Source organism: Artemia franciscana, chromosome 17 (genome assembly GCF_032884065.1).
Source record: "Artemia franciscana chromosome 17, ASM3288406v1, whole genome shotgun sequence".
In the NCBI taxonomy this organism is placed as follows: Eukaryota; Metazoa; Arthropoda; class Branchiopoda; order Anostraca; family Artemiidae; genus Artemia; species Artemia franciscana.
In genome coordinates, this window is record NC_088879.1 from 19,893,642 (window position 1) to 19,909,840 (window position 16,199).

At 34.8% G+C, this 16,199-nt stretch overlaps 1 protein-coding gene across 1 annotated transcript in view; it reads left to right on the plus strand.

Annotated features, from left to right (window-relative positions):
* The window catches only part of LOC136037973 (diacylglycerol kinase 1-like), a 229,362-nt gene that overhangs the window by 84,171 nt on the left and 128,992 nt on the right, over positions 1-16,199 (plus strand). Inside the window, exon 13 of the mRNA XM_065720864.1 lies at positions 1,851-1,971. Coding sequence (XP_065576936.1) covers positions 1,851-1,971 — 121 coding nt within the window. The remainder of the gene's footprint in view (positions 1-1,850; positions 1,972-16,199) is intronic.

Below are 16,199 nucleotides of genomic sequence, written 5' to 3' on the forward strand. Positions count from 1 at the left end.
GACGTTAAAAATTAAAACGAACAGAAATTAGTCTGTATCCCTCCTCAACACCCCACTCTTGCGCTAAAGTTTAACTCTTTCCCTCAAATCTACTTTTTAAAACAGTGAAAAACTTTAGAGTAAAGAGCGGGGCGTTGAGGAGGGAACAGCCCATTTCGTATACGGAGTAATTTCTGTTCATTTTAAGTTTTAATATCGCTCCTTACTTTCAGTTAAAAGAAACTTCTTTTTATTTAATTTCTGAACGTTTTTGAATTAATGCCTGTCTTGGTTTTGGCTCTCCGCACATGAATACTTTGCTAAATGGCATTTTCTTAGTTTTGATCGGACGATTTTGAGAATAAAGAAGTGGGGGAGGAGGCCTAGTTGCCCTTAAATCTTTTGGTTACTTAAAAAGGCAACTAGAACTTTTCATTTCCGTTAGAATGAGCCCTCTTGCGACATTCTAGGACCACTCGGTCGATGCGATGACCCCTGGGGAAAAAAAACACGCACCCGTGATCGGTCTTCTGGCAAAAAATTTCTATTTTCCAAAATAGGGCAAATTTTCTCAGGCTTGTAACTTTTCATAAGTAAGACTAAATTTGGTTAAACTCATATATTTAAAATCATCATAAAAATCCGATTCTTTTGATGTATCTATTAGTATCAAAATTCCATTTTTTGAAGTTTCCTTTACTATTGAGCCGGATTCTCCTTACTACAGCTCGTTACAACGAACTGTTTGATAGAATAGTTTCAAATAGTTTCTCTTTTTGTCTTGTAACATGTAAAAAGTTTATCCACTAAAATCCAACAGCTTTCTAATTATGGGATAGAAAGGCGTCTATAGACGGGATACCAGCTTGATGACTTTTACACTGTAGCAAAACATTTTTGATAAAGCACATGGGTTGATATTGCATCCCATGTTATATAAGATAGAATCACCATGAATAATTTTTATTAAAAATAAAATTTTATTTGTATAACCTTAAATTTTTGCTTTATATTGGTTCTTATTACACTAGTGTGGATTATTGCCATCTTTCATCCATTTATACTATTTTTATTGCGTTCTTAGTGTAATGGTTTTAGAAGGTATTCATCCCTATATGCACGAAGGCACTATCAAGACACCTAATAAAACTTCATTGATTTTTCTGAGCTTTCAACTTAGCCATCAGTATCCTTGATTTTACATAAGCCAGCTGCTTTTCCGACTTTGGATCCTAAGAGGCATGACTCCTATACCGACATACCAGCTTTAGTTTTGACGATCAATATACTGCTCTAACATTGATAAGAATTTGTGTTTATATCAGCATATATATAACAATCAATTTTGCTACAAAAGTTTAGTATGACACTAATTTTGATCAAGTTCATCTTCCTTTCGAACCCCTCACATCATACTAAACACCAAAGCATCGTTCGTGCTGTACTGTAGCCAAAATATAATTTGAAAACTTTTTCTTATCCTATTATAAAATATAAAAATCAAAATACTCCAAGAATTTCAAAGAAAAATGTTTTTTTTTAAATAAATAGGCCTGCAGTTTTGATAATGTAATATTTTATACTGTGTATAACTGTATTTTCATCTAGGTCTTTAATTTTAAATCCATTCCTTTACAATGTACAAAATACATTAATTGGGTGAAAAGCGATTCTAACTTGAGCAAGCTGTTTAGTTTTGAGTAAACTGTAAAACGCACCTTTCCTTGTATGGGAATTTAGGAGCTGGAATGTTTTTTTCACTTTTCTACCCATAGGGCCATATGTGACATTGTCTCATAGATTTTCCCCCTTAGAAGAAAAAAAAATTAGAACAAGGAAGAAAGAAAAATCAGCTTAACCTTTTATCGTAGGTTTATAACTTGAGCCAAGTTAGTTCATTGCCTGGCTTGATGCTTTTTAAGGATGTACCCCAGTTCAAGGTGGCTGTCTGTGGAGGTGATGGTACAGTTGGATGGCTGTTAGAAACCATTGGTAAGTTTTAAGATGAATCTTAGGGATTTTCTTCCTTTTTAAATAGTGTATTTATCACATTCTGGCTAAGAAAAAAAAGTTATTAATTGACGGACTGAGCAACAGGAAAAAACATCCCATTCAACATCCATTCAGTTGGCAAAGTGTGCCAACTTGCGCACTTTTCGTGTGAAATACACTCTTTTTTTCATTGCAGATTTTCACACCACGGACTGTATTTGCATTCTTTTTGCCCATTTTCTGCCCTTTGCACTCTTTTTGCACTCTTCAATGAAATGGTCATAGAATAAGGATTAAGCGAAATAAAAAACTGTACTTGACTACAGTGAAGTCAACTATAGTTCACGACTGGTTACTTGGACCTCTTATATTCTTTCAAAACAGTTTGGATAAAATGGAGACAGAACTTTAACTACACGTTTGATACAGTCACCTATAGTTCAGTTAAAGATCCAAGCAATCAAAATCAACACCTGCAAATTTCCAGCAGAGCTAAAAAAAAATTTAAGCTAAAAAAAATTTATAATCATTATCTAACCCATTGTCTAGAAGTTGATTTAAATAGGGAGTCCTCCTAACTCTATTTTAAATACATTAAAACAATTCAAAAACAATATGTTTATTGACCGAAGGATAACTGATAGTTATTTGTAAATGGCGTAAGAGCGGTCAGAACAGTAAAATGGGTTGCACGCGTAGCGGCAGCCATGCGCTAGCAAAGTTTTTTGACTTGCACTCTTTTTTAACAACTTGTCCGATTTGCAATCTTTTTTGGCATCGACAATTGGCAACCCTGTTACAAAGTTGAATTTCATGTTACCTTTCGTATATGATTGCCATTAAAATACATCATATTTGAGTGACTCTGCTGCCTGATTCCCTGGGGTTTGCTCTTTATTAGATTTCTTCTAACCACATAGATCGTTGCGCGTCCTAATTGCTTACAACTCGATGGGATCCTTACTGTTGATTGTGACCTAAACGCACATTTTGTTGTGAATCATTTTCACTTGTGAATTGATGCTTATTATTGCGAGTCTCCTAATTACAGATTTCTTTGTGCTTAATATTCGTTCATCATTACATTAAAAGTTTTTTCCATGCCTTGGCTGTTCAATTTCATTCATCTCATATGATTTTGCATAACGTCATTGTAATTTTGATTTGTCTTATGGCCGCTGTTTCCGTTGCTACATTTTCGTTTGTAGCAATGTTATTATCACTGTCGCTTGTTTCGTGCATTTTACTTCAGCCTTTCAAAGTGATTCGTCATCTATATATATAAAAATAAGTTGTTTGTCGACTGACGAAATGTTTGTCGCCTGACATCATTTTAAGGATTGAGCATTGTGACGTCATGTATGTATTTTATATGTGTGTGTATGACGTCATTATAAGTTGACGACATTATAAGTATATACGGCTTTGTATATGACGTCATTATACGTATAAAAGCCTTGGAATTCAAAGAGAATATATAGTGTAAATCCTACAATGGCAGAAGAAACAGACGAGGAATCTGTATATATTTAAATAAGTTGTCTGTGCGTTATGTCTGTCGAGTGACGTCATGTTTGTGTGTCGACTGACGTCATGTTTGTGGACTGACGAAATTACAGATTGGGATACAAATGACGACCTGGACACCGGGACACAGGGAATATAAATGATGACCGCGACACTCAAAGAGAAAGCGACCGGGACACAGGGAATGTTCGATTAGCAATCACCATCAACAAAGCACCAGGACACAAATGACGACCGGGACACAGGGAATATAAATGACGACCGGGACACAGGGAATATAAATGACGATGGGGACACAGGGACACAACTACAACGGGGACGCCGGTGGTCACAGGGGGATATATAAATGACGACGGGGACACAAGGATTGTTCGATTAGCAATCACCATCAACAAAACTCAAGGGCAATCATTAGAATAATGAGGTATAGATCTGAATACAGATTGTTTTTCCCATGGACAATTTTATGTTGCATGTTAAAGAGTCTTTAAACCTGACAATCTATTTATATGCACAGACAATGGGACAGCCAAGAATGTTGTATATTCGCAAGTTTTCCGTAGTTAAAAACATATATATATCTACCTATATACACAGGTGGGACACAGGGACACAACTACAATGGCGCGTAACTAATATGGCACGTAACGACTTACGCAAGTGGGGGGGGGGGCTTAGGGGGGGTGGCGAAGCGCCCCCACCAACTAGGTGTTGGGGTGGTGAGAAGCGCCACCCCAACAGCTAGTATATATATAAAAATAAGTTGTAAGTTTGTCCGCATATGTGTTTTTGTTTGTCCAAATATGACGTCTGAAAAATAAAGAAGAAAAAGAAAACTAAAAAAAAAAAAAAATAAAAAAAGGTAAAAAACTAGAGAAAACTAAAAAGAAAAAAAAAAACTAAAAAAAAACTAAAAAAGCTAAAATGGCTAAAAAACTAAGAAAAAATAAAAAAAATAAAAAAAAACATTAAAACAGAAAAAACTAAAAAAAGAAAAACCTAAAAAGAAAAAAAAATAAAAAAAAGAAAAAAAGGTAAAAAACTAAAAAGAAAAAAAGCTAAAAAAAACTAAAAAAGCTACAAAACTAAAAAATAGAAAAAACTTAAAAGAAAAAAATTAAAGCATTTTTGTTTTTTTATGTTTGAGGGTTTGCATATCACGTCTGAAAAATAAAGAAGAAAAGTAAAACTAAAAAAGAAAAAAAGGGTAAAAACTAGAAAAAACTAAAAGACTGGGACACCGGGACACAAATGACGACCGAGAAACAGGAATGTAAATGACGACCGGGACACAACTACAATGGGGACGCCGGGGGGCAGAGAGGGATGTATAAATGACGACGGGGACACAGGGAATGTTTGATTAGCAATCAAGATCAACAAAGCTCAAGGGCAATCATTAGAAAAATGCGGTATAGATCTGAATACGGATTGTTTTTCCAATGGACAATTATATGTTGCATGTTCAAGAGTCGAATAAACCTGAAAATCTATTTATATGCACAGACAATGGGACAGCGAAGAATGTTGTATATTCGCAAGTTTTACGTAGTATAAAACACACATATATGTATATATATATATATATATATATATATATATATATATATATATATATATATATATATATATATATATATATATATATATATATATATATATATATATATATATATATATATATATATATATATATATATATATATATACTAGCTGTTGGGGTGGCGCTTCGCGCCACCCCAACACCTAGTTGGTGGGGCGCTTCGCGCCCCCCCAAGCCCCTCCACGCGCGTAAGTCGTTAAGCGCCATTGTAGTTGTGTCCATGTGTCCCACCTGTGAATATAGATAGATTTATATATGTGTTTCAAACTACGTGTAACTTGCGAATATACAACATTCTTGGCTTTCCCATTGTCTGTGCATATACAAAGCCTTGTGTACTAATAATGACATCATATGCAAACGCTCTTTTCACAAACAAACAAACATGCATACACACAACTCGTTTTTATATAGATAGATAGATACAATACAAATTAACTACGTGAAACTTGCGAATATACAACATTCTTCGCTGTCCAATTGTCGCTGCATATAAATAGATTGTCAGGTTTACCGACCCTCGAACATGCAACGTACAATTGTCCATGGGAAAAACAATCAGTATTAAGATCTATACCACATTTTTCTAATGATTGACCTTGAGCTTTGTTAATGGTGATTGCAAATGCTAATCGAATCGGGAATTGCAATCTTTTAAATTGAAAAGGCAGATCCGTTGGAATCATGGGAATGCGAGGAATAAGAACAGCCTCACCCTCAAAAGGCCCTGTCAAGATTGCGGCCTCAATTAGGTTTTCCATTGTTTTTTTTTACGGCAAGTCGCGTGCCATTGCAAAGCTTTGGTGGGTTGATATTTCTTAAAAGTATTATTGGTACGCCTATTTTTAGTTGTAGCACGTGTGGTGGAAACCCTGAAAGATCCACGGAATTTAAAAATTCAGATGGAAAATTAACCGCTTCATTTGGTTCCAAAACCGTGTCGACTGACTTGTAAAGGACTGCCTGGTCTTGAATCTTGGTCAAAACAATATTGTTGATTTCGTGGTCGTCTATGTTTTTGGGTGCAAGAATCGCTCTTTCACTTAGCCATTTATTATTTTTATAATTGTTTAGAATATTCGGAAATACTTTTTCAATCAATTCATTTTTGGACGTCACTAAATTACAGAAATCAGCAGGTAGTTGTATACGTCCTGAAATTGAGTCTACTGGGAGCTTTCCGTTTCCAATTGCCAGCAATTGATCTGAAAATGTTTGACCAGAGTCATCGTTTTGCAATCGGACACGCATATTTGTAGTTAATTTTAATGTTTTTACGTGTGCCCATAAATTAGAATTTTTCGGGCAAGCATTCATTTCCTCTGCAGGAGTTGATCTAGGTATTATAGGTAATGTTTGCCTGAAATCTCCCGCAAGCAATATTAATGTGCTGCCAAAGGGTTTCGACCGCCCTCGCAAATCTTTCAAGCATTGATCCAGAGCCTCGAGCGATTTTTTGTGTGCCATTGTGCACTCATCCCAAATAATAAGTTTGCATTGCTGCAATACTTTACCCATCCCAGATGATTTGGTAATATTGCACGTGGGAGTTTCTGTAGAATGCAAATTCAGAGGCAATTTCAAAGCGGAATGAGCAGTTCTTTCACCAGGCAGCAATGTTGCTGCCTGGCTTGAGGCAGCAATGTTGACTTATATTTTTCCCATAACTCTGTAGGAGCGGATGGAGAGCAAGTTGTTAAAATGATGCCAAACAATGCACGAATTTGACTTGGAGTTGACGTTTCGCACGCGTCATTGATGCAGTTATCCCAGTGTTGGTCATTCTCCAATAAATTCAGAGCTTGGCATGCACTACGGTAAGTGTCATGTATAGTACCGTTTACAGTTCTCAAATATTCAAAGGATGTCGGACCGGGTACATTCACTAAAAGCAGGCGTAGAAAGAAGCATTCATGTTGATTGGGGTGAACGGTGTAGAGTCTTCCTATCGTGGTATCTTTGGTATCAGCAGCAAGCCTGATTTCTTGCTGTTCTTGTGATTCCTCGGCAGGCCTTCTTTTTTCACTTTCTCTTTTAGCAGCAAGTCTGGTTTCATGTTGCTCTGGTAGTTCCTCGGCACGCCTTCTTTTTTCACTTTCTCTTTTAGCAGCAAGTCTGGTTTCGCGTTGCTCTGGTAGTTCCTCGGCAGCTTTCTGTTCTTTCTTTCTCTATCAGCCTCAAGCCTGTTTCCTTGCTGTTCTTTTGATTCTTCGGCACGCTTTCTTTTCTTACTTTCTCTATCAGCAGCAAGTTTTTTGGCATAGACTCTTTGAGCATCTTCCTCGGCTGTTGCCATTGTAAGTTCATCAGTCATTTTACAGTTAAACATTAATAGATTTCTACATGAACGCATGTCTTAAATATCTTTAATGACGTCACCGTCATAACAAAAATGATGACAACTAACTTCATGACGTTAGTCAACACTCAAACATGACGTCACCCGACAGACAGACCCACACAAACACGGACAACTTATTTATATATATATATATGTATATATATATATATACTAGCTGTTGGGGTGGCGCTTCGCGCCACCCCAACACCTAGTTGGTGGGGGCGCTTCGCGCCCCCCCAAGCCCCCCCGCGCGCGTAAGTCGTTACGCGCCATAATAGTTACGCGCCATTGTAGTTGTGTCCCTATGTCCCACCTGTGAATATAGATATATATATATATATATGGTTTTAACTACGTAAAACTTGCGAATATACAACATTCTTTGCTGTCCCATTGTCTTTGCATATAAATAGATTGTCAGGTTATCCCCCTGTTTCCCCCGGTGTCCCCGTTGTAGTTGTGTCCCTGTGTCCCGGTCGTCATTTATATTCCCTGTGTCCCGGGTCCCGGTCATCATTTGTATCCCGGTGTCCCGGTCTGTATATACATTCGTTTTTTAGTTTTGTTTTTCTCCTTTATTTTTTTCCTTTTTTTTCTTTTTTAGCTTATTTAGATTTTTAGATTTTTTAGTTTTTTTTATTAGTTTTTAGTTTTTATTTCTTTTTAGTTTTTTTGTCCCGGTCGTCATTTATATCCCCCTGTTTCCCCCGGTGTCCCCGTTGTAGTTGTGTCCCTGTGTCCCGGTCGTTATTTATATTTTTTTCTTTTTTAGTTTATTTAGATTTTTAGATTTTTTAGTTTTTTTATTAGTTTTTAGTTTTTTTTTCTTTTTAGTTTTTTTGTAGTTTTTACCTTCTTTTTAGTTTTGTTAATTTTTTTTTTTACTTGTGTCCTGGTCGTCATTTATACTCCCTGTGTCCCGGTGCTTTGTTGATTGCTAATCGAACATTCCTTTTGTCCTGGTCGCTTTCTCTTTGAGTGTCGTCATTTATTTTTTTCTTTTTTAGTTCTTTTAGTTTTTACCTTTTTTAGTTTTTTTTAGTTTTTAGTTTTTTTAGTTTTTTACCTTTTTTTAGTTTTTTAGTTTTTTAGCTTTTTTATTTTTTTTATTAGTTTTTAGTTTTTTTGTAGTTTTTGCCTTTTTTTTTAGTTTTTTGTCCTGGTCGCTTTCTCTTTGAGTGTCGTCATTTATTAGTTTTTTCCTTTTTTTTTTTAGTTTTTTATTGGTTTTTACCTTTATTTTAGCTTATTTTTCAGTTTTTTCCTTTTTTTTAGTTTTTTTTTTATTTTTTATTTTTTTTAGTTTTTTACCTTTTTTTAGTTTTTTTAGTTTTTTTAGTTTTTTAGCTTTTTTACTTTTTTATTAGTTTTTAGTTTTTTTTTGTAGTTTTTGCCTTTTTTTAGTTTTTTCAGTTTTTTTTTTAGTTTTTTATTGGTTTTTACCTTTATAGTTTTTTTAGTTTTTTAGCTTTTTTATTTTTTTTATTAGTTTTTAGTTTTTTTTGTAGTTTTTGCCTTTTTTTAGTTTTTTCAGTTTTGACGTCACCTAATCCAGTTTTTTCAGGTGACGTCACCTGACACATCCATCCACACATCCATCCACACATTTTTATATATATAGATTCTATATATATAAAAATAAGTTGTCTGTCTGTGGATGTGTGGATGGATGTGTGGATGGATGTGTCAGGTGACGTCACCTGAAAAAACTGGATTAGGTGACGTCAAAACTGAAAAAACTAAAAAAAGGCAAAAACTACAAAAAAAAACTAAAAACTAATAAAAAAAATAAAAAAGCTAAAAAACTAAAAAAACTATAAAGGTAAAAACCAATAAAAAACTAAAAAAAAAAACTGAAAAAACTAAAAAAAGGCAAAAACTACAAAAAAAAACTAAAAACTAATAAAAAAAGTAAAAAAGCTAAAAAACTAAAAAAACTAAAAAAACTAAAAAAAGGTAAAAAACTAAAAAAAATAAAAAATAAAAAAAAACTAAAAAAAAGGAAAAAACTGAAAAATAAGCTAAAATAAAGGTAAAAACCAATAAAAAACTAAAAAAAAAAGGAAAAAACTAATAAATGACGACACTCAAAGAGAAAGCGACCAGGACAAAAGGAATGTTCGATTAGCAATCAACAAAGCACCGGGACACAGGGAGTATAAATGACGACCAGGACATAAGTAAAAAAAAAAAAAACTATCTATATATATAAAAATAAGTTGTCTGTGGATTTGTGGATCGTGGATCAGGTGACGTCACCTGAAAAAACTGGATCAGGTGACGTCAAAACTGAAAAAACTAAAAAAAGGCAAAAACTACAAAAAAAACTAAAAACTAATAAAAAAAATAAAAAAGCTAAAAAACTAAATAAACTAAAAAAAGGCAAAAACTACAAAAAAAACTAAAAACTAATAAAAAAGATAAAAAACTAAAAAAACTAAAAAAAAGGCAAAAACTACAAAAAAACTAAAAACTAATAAAAAAAATAAAAAAGCTAAAAAACTAAAAAAACTAAAAAAACTAAAAAAAGGTAAAAAACTAAAAAAACTAAAAACTAAAAAAAAAACTAAAAAAGGTAAAAATTAAAAGAACTAAAAAAGAAAAAAATAAATGACGACACTCAAAGAGAAAGCGACCAGGACAAAAGGAATGTTCGGTTAGCAATCAACAAAGCACCGGGACACAGGGAGTATAAATGACGACCAGGACACAAGTAAAAAAAAAAATTAACAAAACTAAAAAGAAGGTAAAAACTACAAAAAAACTAAAAAGAAAAAAAAAACTAAAAACTAATAAAAAAACTAAAAAATCTAAAAATCTAAATAAACTAAAAAAGAAAAAAAAAAGGAAAAAAAATAAAGGAGAAAAACAAAACTAAAAAACGAATGTATATACAGACCGGTACACCGGGATGTAAATGACGACCGGGACACAGGGAATATAAATGACGACCGGGACACAGGGACACAACTACAACGGGGACACCGGGGGAAACAGGGGGATATAAATGACGACCGGGACAAAAAAACTAAAAAGAAAAAAAAACTAAAAACTAATAAAAAAACTAAAAAATCTAAAAATCTAAATAAGCTAAAAAAGAAAAAAAAAGGAAAAAAATAAAGGAGAAAAACAAAACTAAAAAACGAATGTATATACAGACCGGGACACCGGGATACAAATGACGACCGGGACCCGGGACACAGGGAATATAAATGACGACCGGGACACAGGGACACAACTACAACGGGGACACCGGGGGAAACAGGGGGATGTAAATGACGACCGGGACACCGGGACAGGGAATGGTCGATTAGCAATCACCATCAACAAAGCTCAAGGGCAATCATTAGAATCATGAGGTATAGATCTGAATACAGATTGTTTTCCCATGGACCATTATATGTTGCATGTTCAAGAGTCGGTAAACCTGACAATCTATTTATATGCAAAGACAATGGGACAGCAAAGAATGTTGTATATTCGCAAGTTTTACGTAGTTAAAACCATATATATATATCTATCTATATTCACAGGTGGGACATAGGGACACAACTACAATGGCGCGTAACTATTATGGCGCGTAACGACTTACGCGCGCGGGGGGCTTGGGGGGGGCGCGAAGCGCCCCCACCAACTAGGTGTTGGGGTGGCGCGAAGCGCCACCCCAACAGCTAGTCTTCTATATATATAAAAATAAGTTGTTTGTCCGTGTGTCGACTGACGTCATGTTTGTGTGTCGACTGACGTCATGTTTGTCGACTGACGTCATTATAAGGATTGAGCTGTATGTCGTCATGAAGTTGTTTGTCGTCTGACGTCATGTTTGTCGACTAACGAAACTACAGACCGGGACACCGGGACACAAATGACGTGTTATGTCTGTTATAACGTAAGTATTTAAGAATATCGTTCAAAGACAAATTTTTAATTGTAAGGTTCTAGGTCCGAGAGGCTCCAGGTTTGAACCTTGGCTTTAGAATTAATACAAAAGAAGAAAAAAACTAAAAAAGGTAAAAACTACAAAAAAACTAAAAAGAAAATATATATATATTTATATATATCATCTTTTCCACAGAAATAATAATTTAGTGCTTCTGCTTAAAAACATCAATCGAATTGATGCCTTCTGATACGCAACTATCAACAAAGTGGCAATCGCTGTGGTCGGTGATCAGTTCTTACCTCGAGATAATATTCTTTATAGGCGAAACAATCAGTTGACAAGAATTGCTTAAACTCATCGATGCTACGATGCCCTACAATATCCTGACGAATATAAATGACGCCCGGGACACTCAAATAAAAATCGCAGACTGGGACACCGGGACACAAATGACGACGGGGACACAGGAAATATAAATGACGACCCGGACACAGGGACACAACTACAACGGGGACGCCGGGGGGCACAGGGGGATATATAAATGACGACGGCAACAAAGGAAATGGTCGATTAGCAATCACCATCAACAAACCTCAAGGGCAATCAATAGAATCATGAGGTATAGATCTGAATACGGATTGTTTTCCCATGGACCATTATGCGTTGCATGTTCAAGAGTCGGTAAACCTGGCAATCTATTTATATGCACAGACGATGGGACAGCAAAGAATGTTGTATATTCGCAAGTTTTACGTAGTTAAAACATATATATATATATATATATATATATATATATATATATATATATATATATATATATATATATATATATATATATATATATATAAACCTGAGCCCCCCGCGCGCGTAAGTCGTTATGCGCCATATTAGTTACGCGCCTTTGTAATTGTGTCCCTGTGTCCCACCTGTGAATATAGATAGATATTTATATGTTTTTAATTACGTAAAACTTGCGAATATACAACATTCTTCGCTGTCCAATTGTCTGTGTACATAAATAGATTGTCAGGTTTACCGACTCTTGAACATGCAACATATAATTGTCCATGGGAAAAACAATCCGGATTCAGATCTATACTTCATTATTCTAATGATTGCCCTTGAACATTCCCTGTGTCCCGGTCGTCATTTATATATCCCCCTTTTGCCCCCGACGTCCCCGTTTTAGTCGTGTCCCTTTGTCCCGGTCGTTATTTGTGTCCCAGTGTCCCCGTCTGTAATTTCTCTTTGAGTGTCCCGGTCGTCATTTATATCCCCCGTGTCCTGGTGTCCCGGTCTTCATTTTTGTCCCGTTGTCCCGATCTGTAATTTCGTCAGTCGACAAACATGACGTCAGTCGACAAACAACTTCATGCTCAATCCTCATAATAACGTCAGTTGACAAACTTGACGTCAGTTGACACACAAACATGACGTCAATCGACAGACACACAGACAAACATCTTATTTTTATATATATAAATTAATATGCAAAATGCTACAAATCAGCGTCATTTTGTGAAGAAGATTGGCTGTGCTGACAAAGTGAAACATATTTTACGCGCCATTGTAGTTGTGTCCCTGTGTCACACCTGTGAATATAGATAGATATAAATATATTTTTAACTACGTAAAACTTGCGAATATACAACGTTCTTGGCTGTCCCATTGTCTGTGCATATAAATAGATTGTCAGGTTTACCGACTCTTGAACATGCAACATATAATTGTCCATGGGAAAAACAATCTGTATTCAGGTCTATACCTTATTATTCTAATGATTGCCCTTGAGCTTTGTTGATGGTGATTGCTAATCTAACATTCCCTGTGTCCCCGTCGTCATTTATATATCCCCCTGTGCTCCCGGCGTCCCCTTTGTTGTTGTTTCCATGTGTCCCTGATTGCTAATCGAACATTCCTTGTGTCCCGGTCGCTTTCTCTTTGAGTGTCGTTTTTTCTTTTTGTTTTGTTTTTTTAGTTTTTCTTTTTTTGTTTTTGTTCATTTTTTTAGTTTTCTTTTATTTTCTCTATTTTTTCAGTTTTTCTTTCCTTTTTTATAGAAGACAGTTTTTTAGTTTTTTTCTTTTTTTAGTTTTCTTTTATTTTTTTTATTTTTTTTTATACGAGATAGTTATTAATTCTTATAAGTTATACTCGTGTAACGGTAACAACGGTCATATAACAGACAGACACTACATTTTATATACATATATAGATATACAAGAGGCATTCCTCCGTTTACCTTGTGACAACGTAGTGGATGCAGCCGGACTTTCTGATCGAAGGTTTGCAGGTTCAATCCTACACGTCACAAGTGAAATTGTATGAGCTTTCAAAATGCGTTTCAGCAGAGTCTGTGAGATATTATTGTTTACTATTATTTTTTTGTTAACCCTAGCCTCATTTGGGCATCAACCAACTAAAATAAGCTTCTCAACTTCAGTCTCTCACGTCTCTGGTCCGGTGTTGTATATCCAAGCGTACATTCTTAAGAACACCAATATTAACGGGCTCCTTTAAAAACGGACCATTGAATTAAGTTTAGCATCAACAGTCTCGTAAGAAGCCTCTATGTAATCTGTTGCCTGTATATACTGGAAATGATTGCCTAGAGATCTTTTCAAACCATCCAAGGTTGAGGAATACAGCATTTTTTCCTTAGGCTTAGTCACCTGGGCACCAGCCAACTAAAATCAGCGTCTCAAAAACAGTTTCTGTTGTCCCTTGCCAGTGATGAGTGTATTGCAAATCAAATACAAGGAGGGGGAGGGTGCCGAAAACCAGGAAACCTAATTTTACCGCAGAGTGACTTGAACTCACGTCCCTCTAATTCGAAAGAGAGCATCAAAGCCGATATGCTGCGGTAACTAAAAAAGATTTTTGTCCAGGGAGGGGGGAGGGGTACCGAAAACTAGGAAACCTAATTTTACCTCAGAGTAACTTGAACCCAAATCCTTCGAATTTGACAGAGAGCATCAAAGCCAATATGCTGCGGTAACTAGAAATAAGAAGAACATGTTGTCTCAATTACGTCATATGACAACCGAATTTCTGCATAATCAATACTGCAAAGTGGCAATATATATAAAAATAAGTTGTATGTATGTATTTTGGTATATTTGAGGGTTTGCATATGACGTCTGAAAAATAAAGAAGAATAGGAAAACTAAAAAAAGAAAAAAAAGAAAAAAGGTAAGAAACTGAAAAAAAACTAAGAAGAAAAAATCTTTTTTTTGTTTTTCCTTTATTTTAGTTTTTTCTTTTTTCTTTTTTTAGTTTCTTCTTTTTTAATTTGTATTCTCTTTTAGTTTTTTGTTCTTTTTTAGTTTTTTGTTCTTTTTTTAGTTTTCTTTTTCTTCTTTCATTTTTAGTTTTTTCTCCTTTCTTAGTTTTTCTTCTTTTTTTCTAGTTTTTAGTTTTTTTCTTTTTGTTTTAATTTTTTAAGTTTTTTTTTAGTTTTTTCTTCTTTAGTTTTTTTCCTTTTTTTGGTTTTCTTTTATTTGTTTTATTTTTTCCATTTTTTTTATAAAAGATAGTTATTAATTCTTTTTAAGTTTTACTCATGTAACGGTAATAACGGTCATGTATTTTATATACATAGATATACATGAGGTATTCCTCCATTTACCTTGTGACGACGTAGTGGATACAGCCGGACTTTCTGATCGAAGGTTTATAGGTTCAATCCTACTCGTCACAAGTGAAATTAGTAATTTCTCCATTAGTGATTTGGGGCCTCGACAATTTGAGGAATACTTACAGTGACAGACAGCAAAAAGAACAGTAGCTGTTTTTCGTTTGATCTCACCATTAAAACCAGGTAAAAGAGGTATCACAACATATACACGAAAACGTCTCTATTTGCTATGAGCTTTCAAAATGAGTTTCAGCAGAGTCTATGAGATCTTATTGTGTACTAGCATTTTTTTTTGTTAACCCTAGCCAGATTTGGGCTTCAACAAACTAAAATAAGCTTCTCAACTTCAGTCTCTCGCGTCTCTGGTCCGGTGTTGTATATCCATGCGTACATTCTTAAGAACACCAATATTAACGGGCTGCTTTAAAAACGGACCAATGAATTAAGTTTAGCCTCAACAGTCTCGTAAGAAGCCTCTCTGTAATCTGTTGCCTGTATGTACGGGAAATGATTGCCTAGAGATCTTTTCGAAGCATCCAAGGCTGAGGCATACAGCATTTTTTCCTTATGCCTAGCCTCACCTGGGCATTAGCCAACTAAAATTAGCTTCTCCAAAAAAGTTTCTGATGTCCCTTGCCAGTGATGGGTGTATTGAAAATCAAATACAGGGAGGGGGAGGGTGTCAAAAACCAGGAAACCTAATTTTACCGCAGAGTGACTTGAACTCACATACTTCGAATTCGAAAGAGAGCATCAAAGCCAATATGCTGCGGTAACTAAAAAATATTTTTGTCAAGGGAGGGGGAGGGGCACCGAAAACCAGGAAGCTTAATTTTACCTCAGAGTGACTTGAACCCATATCCTTCGAATTTGAAAGAGAGCATCAAAGCCAATATGCTGCAGTAACTAGAAATAAGAAGAACATATTCTCTCAATTATGTCATATGCCAACCGAATTTCCGCATAATCCTTACAGCAAAGTGGCAATATACATAAAAATAAGTTGTATGTATGTATTTTTGTATAATTGGGGGTTTGCATATGACGTCTGAAAAATAAAGAAGAAAAAGAAAACTAAAAAAAGAAAAAGGTAAAAAACTAAAAAACTAAAAATAAAAAAAATAAAAAAATAAACAGCTAATAAACTAAAAAGAAAAAAAAGAAAAAAGAAAAAACTAAAAAAAGAAAAGAAAGAAGAAAAAAGTAAAAAGAAAAAAACTAAGAAAAAGAAAAAATT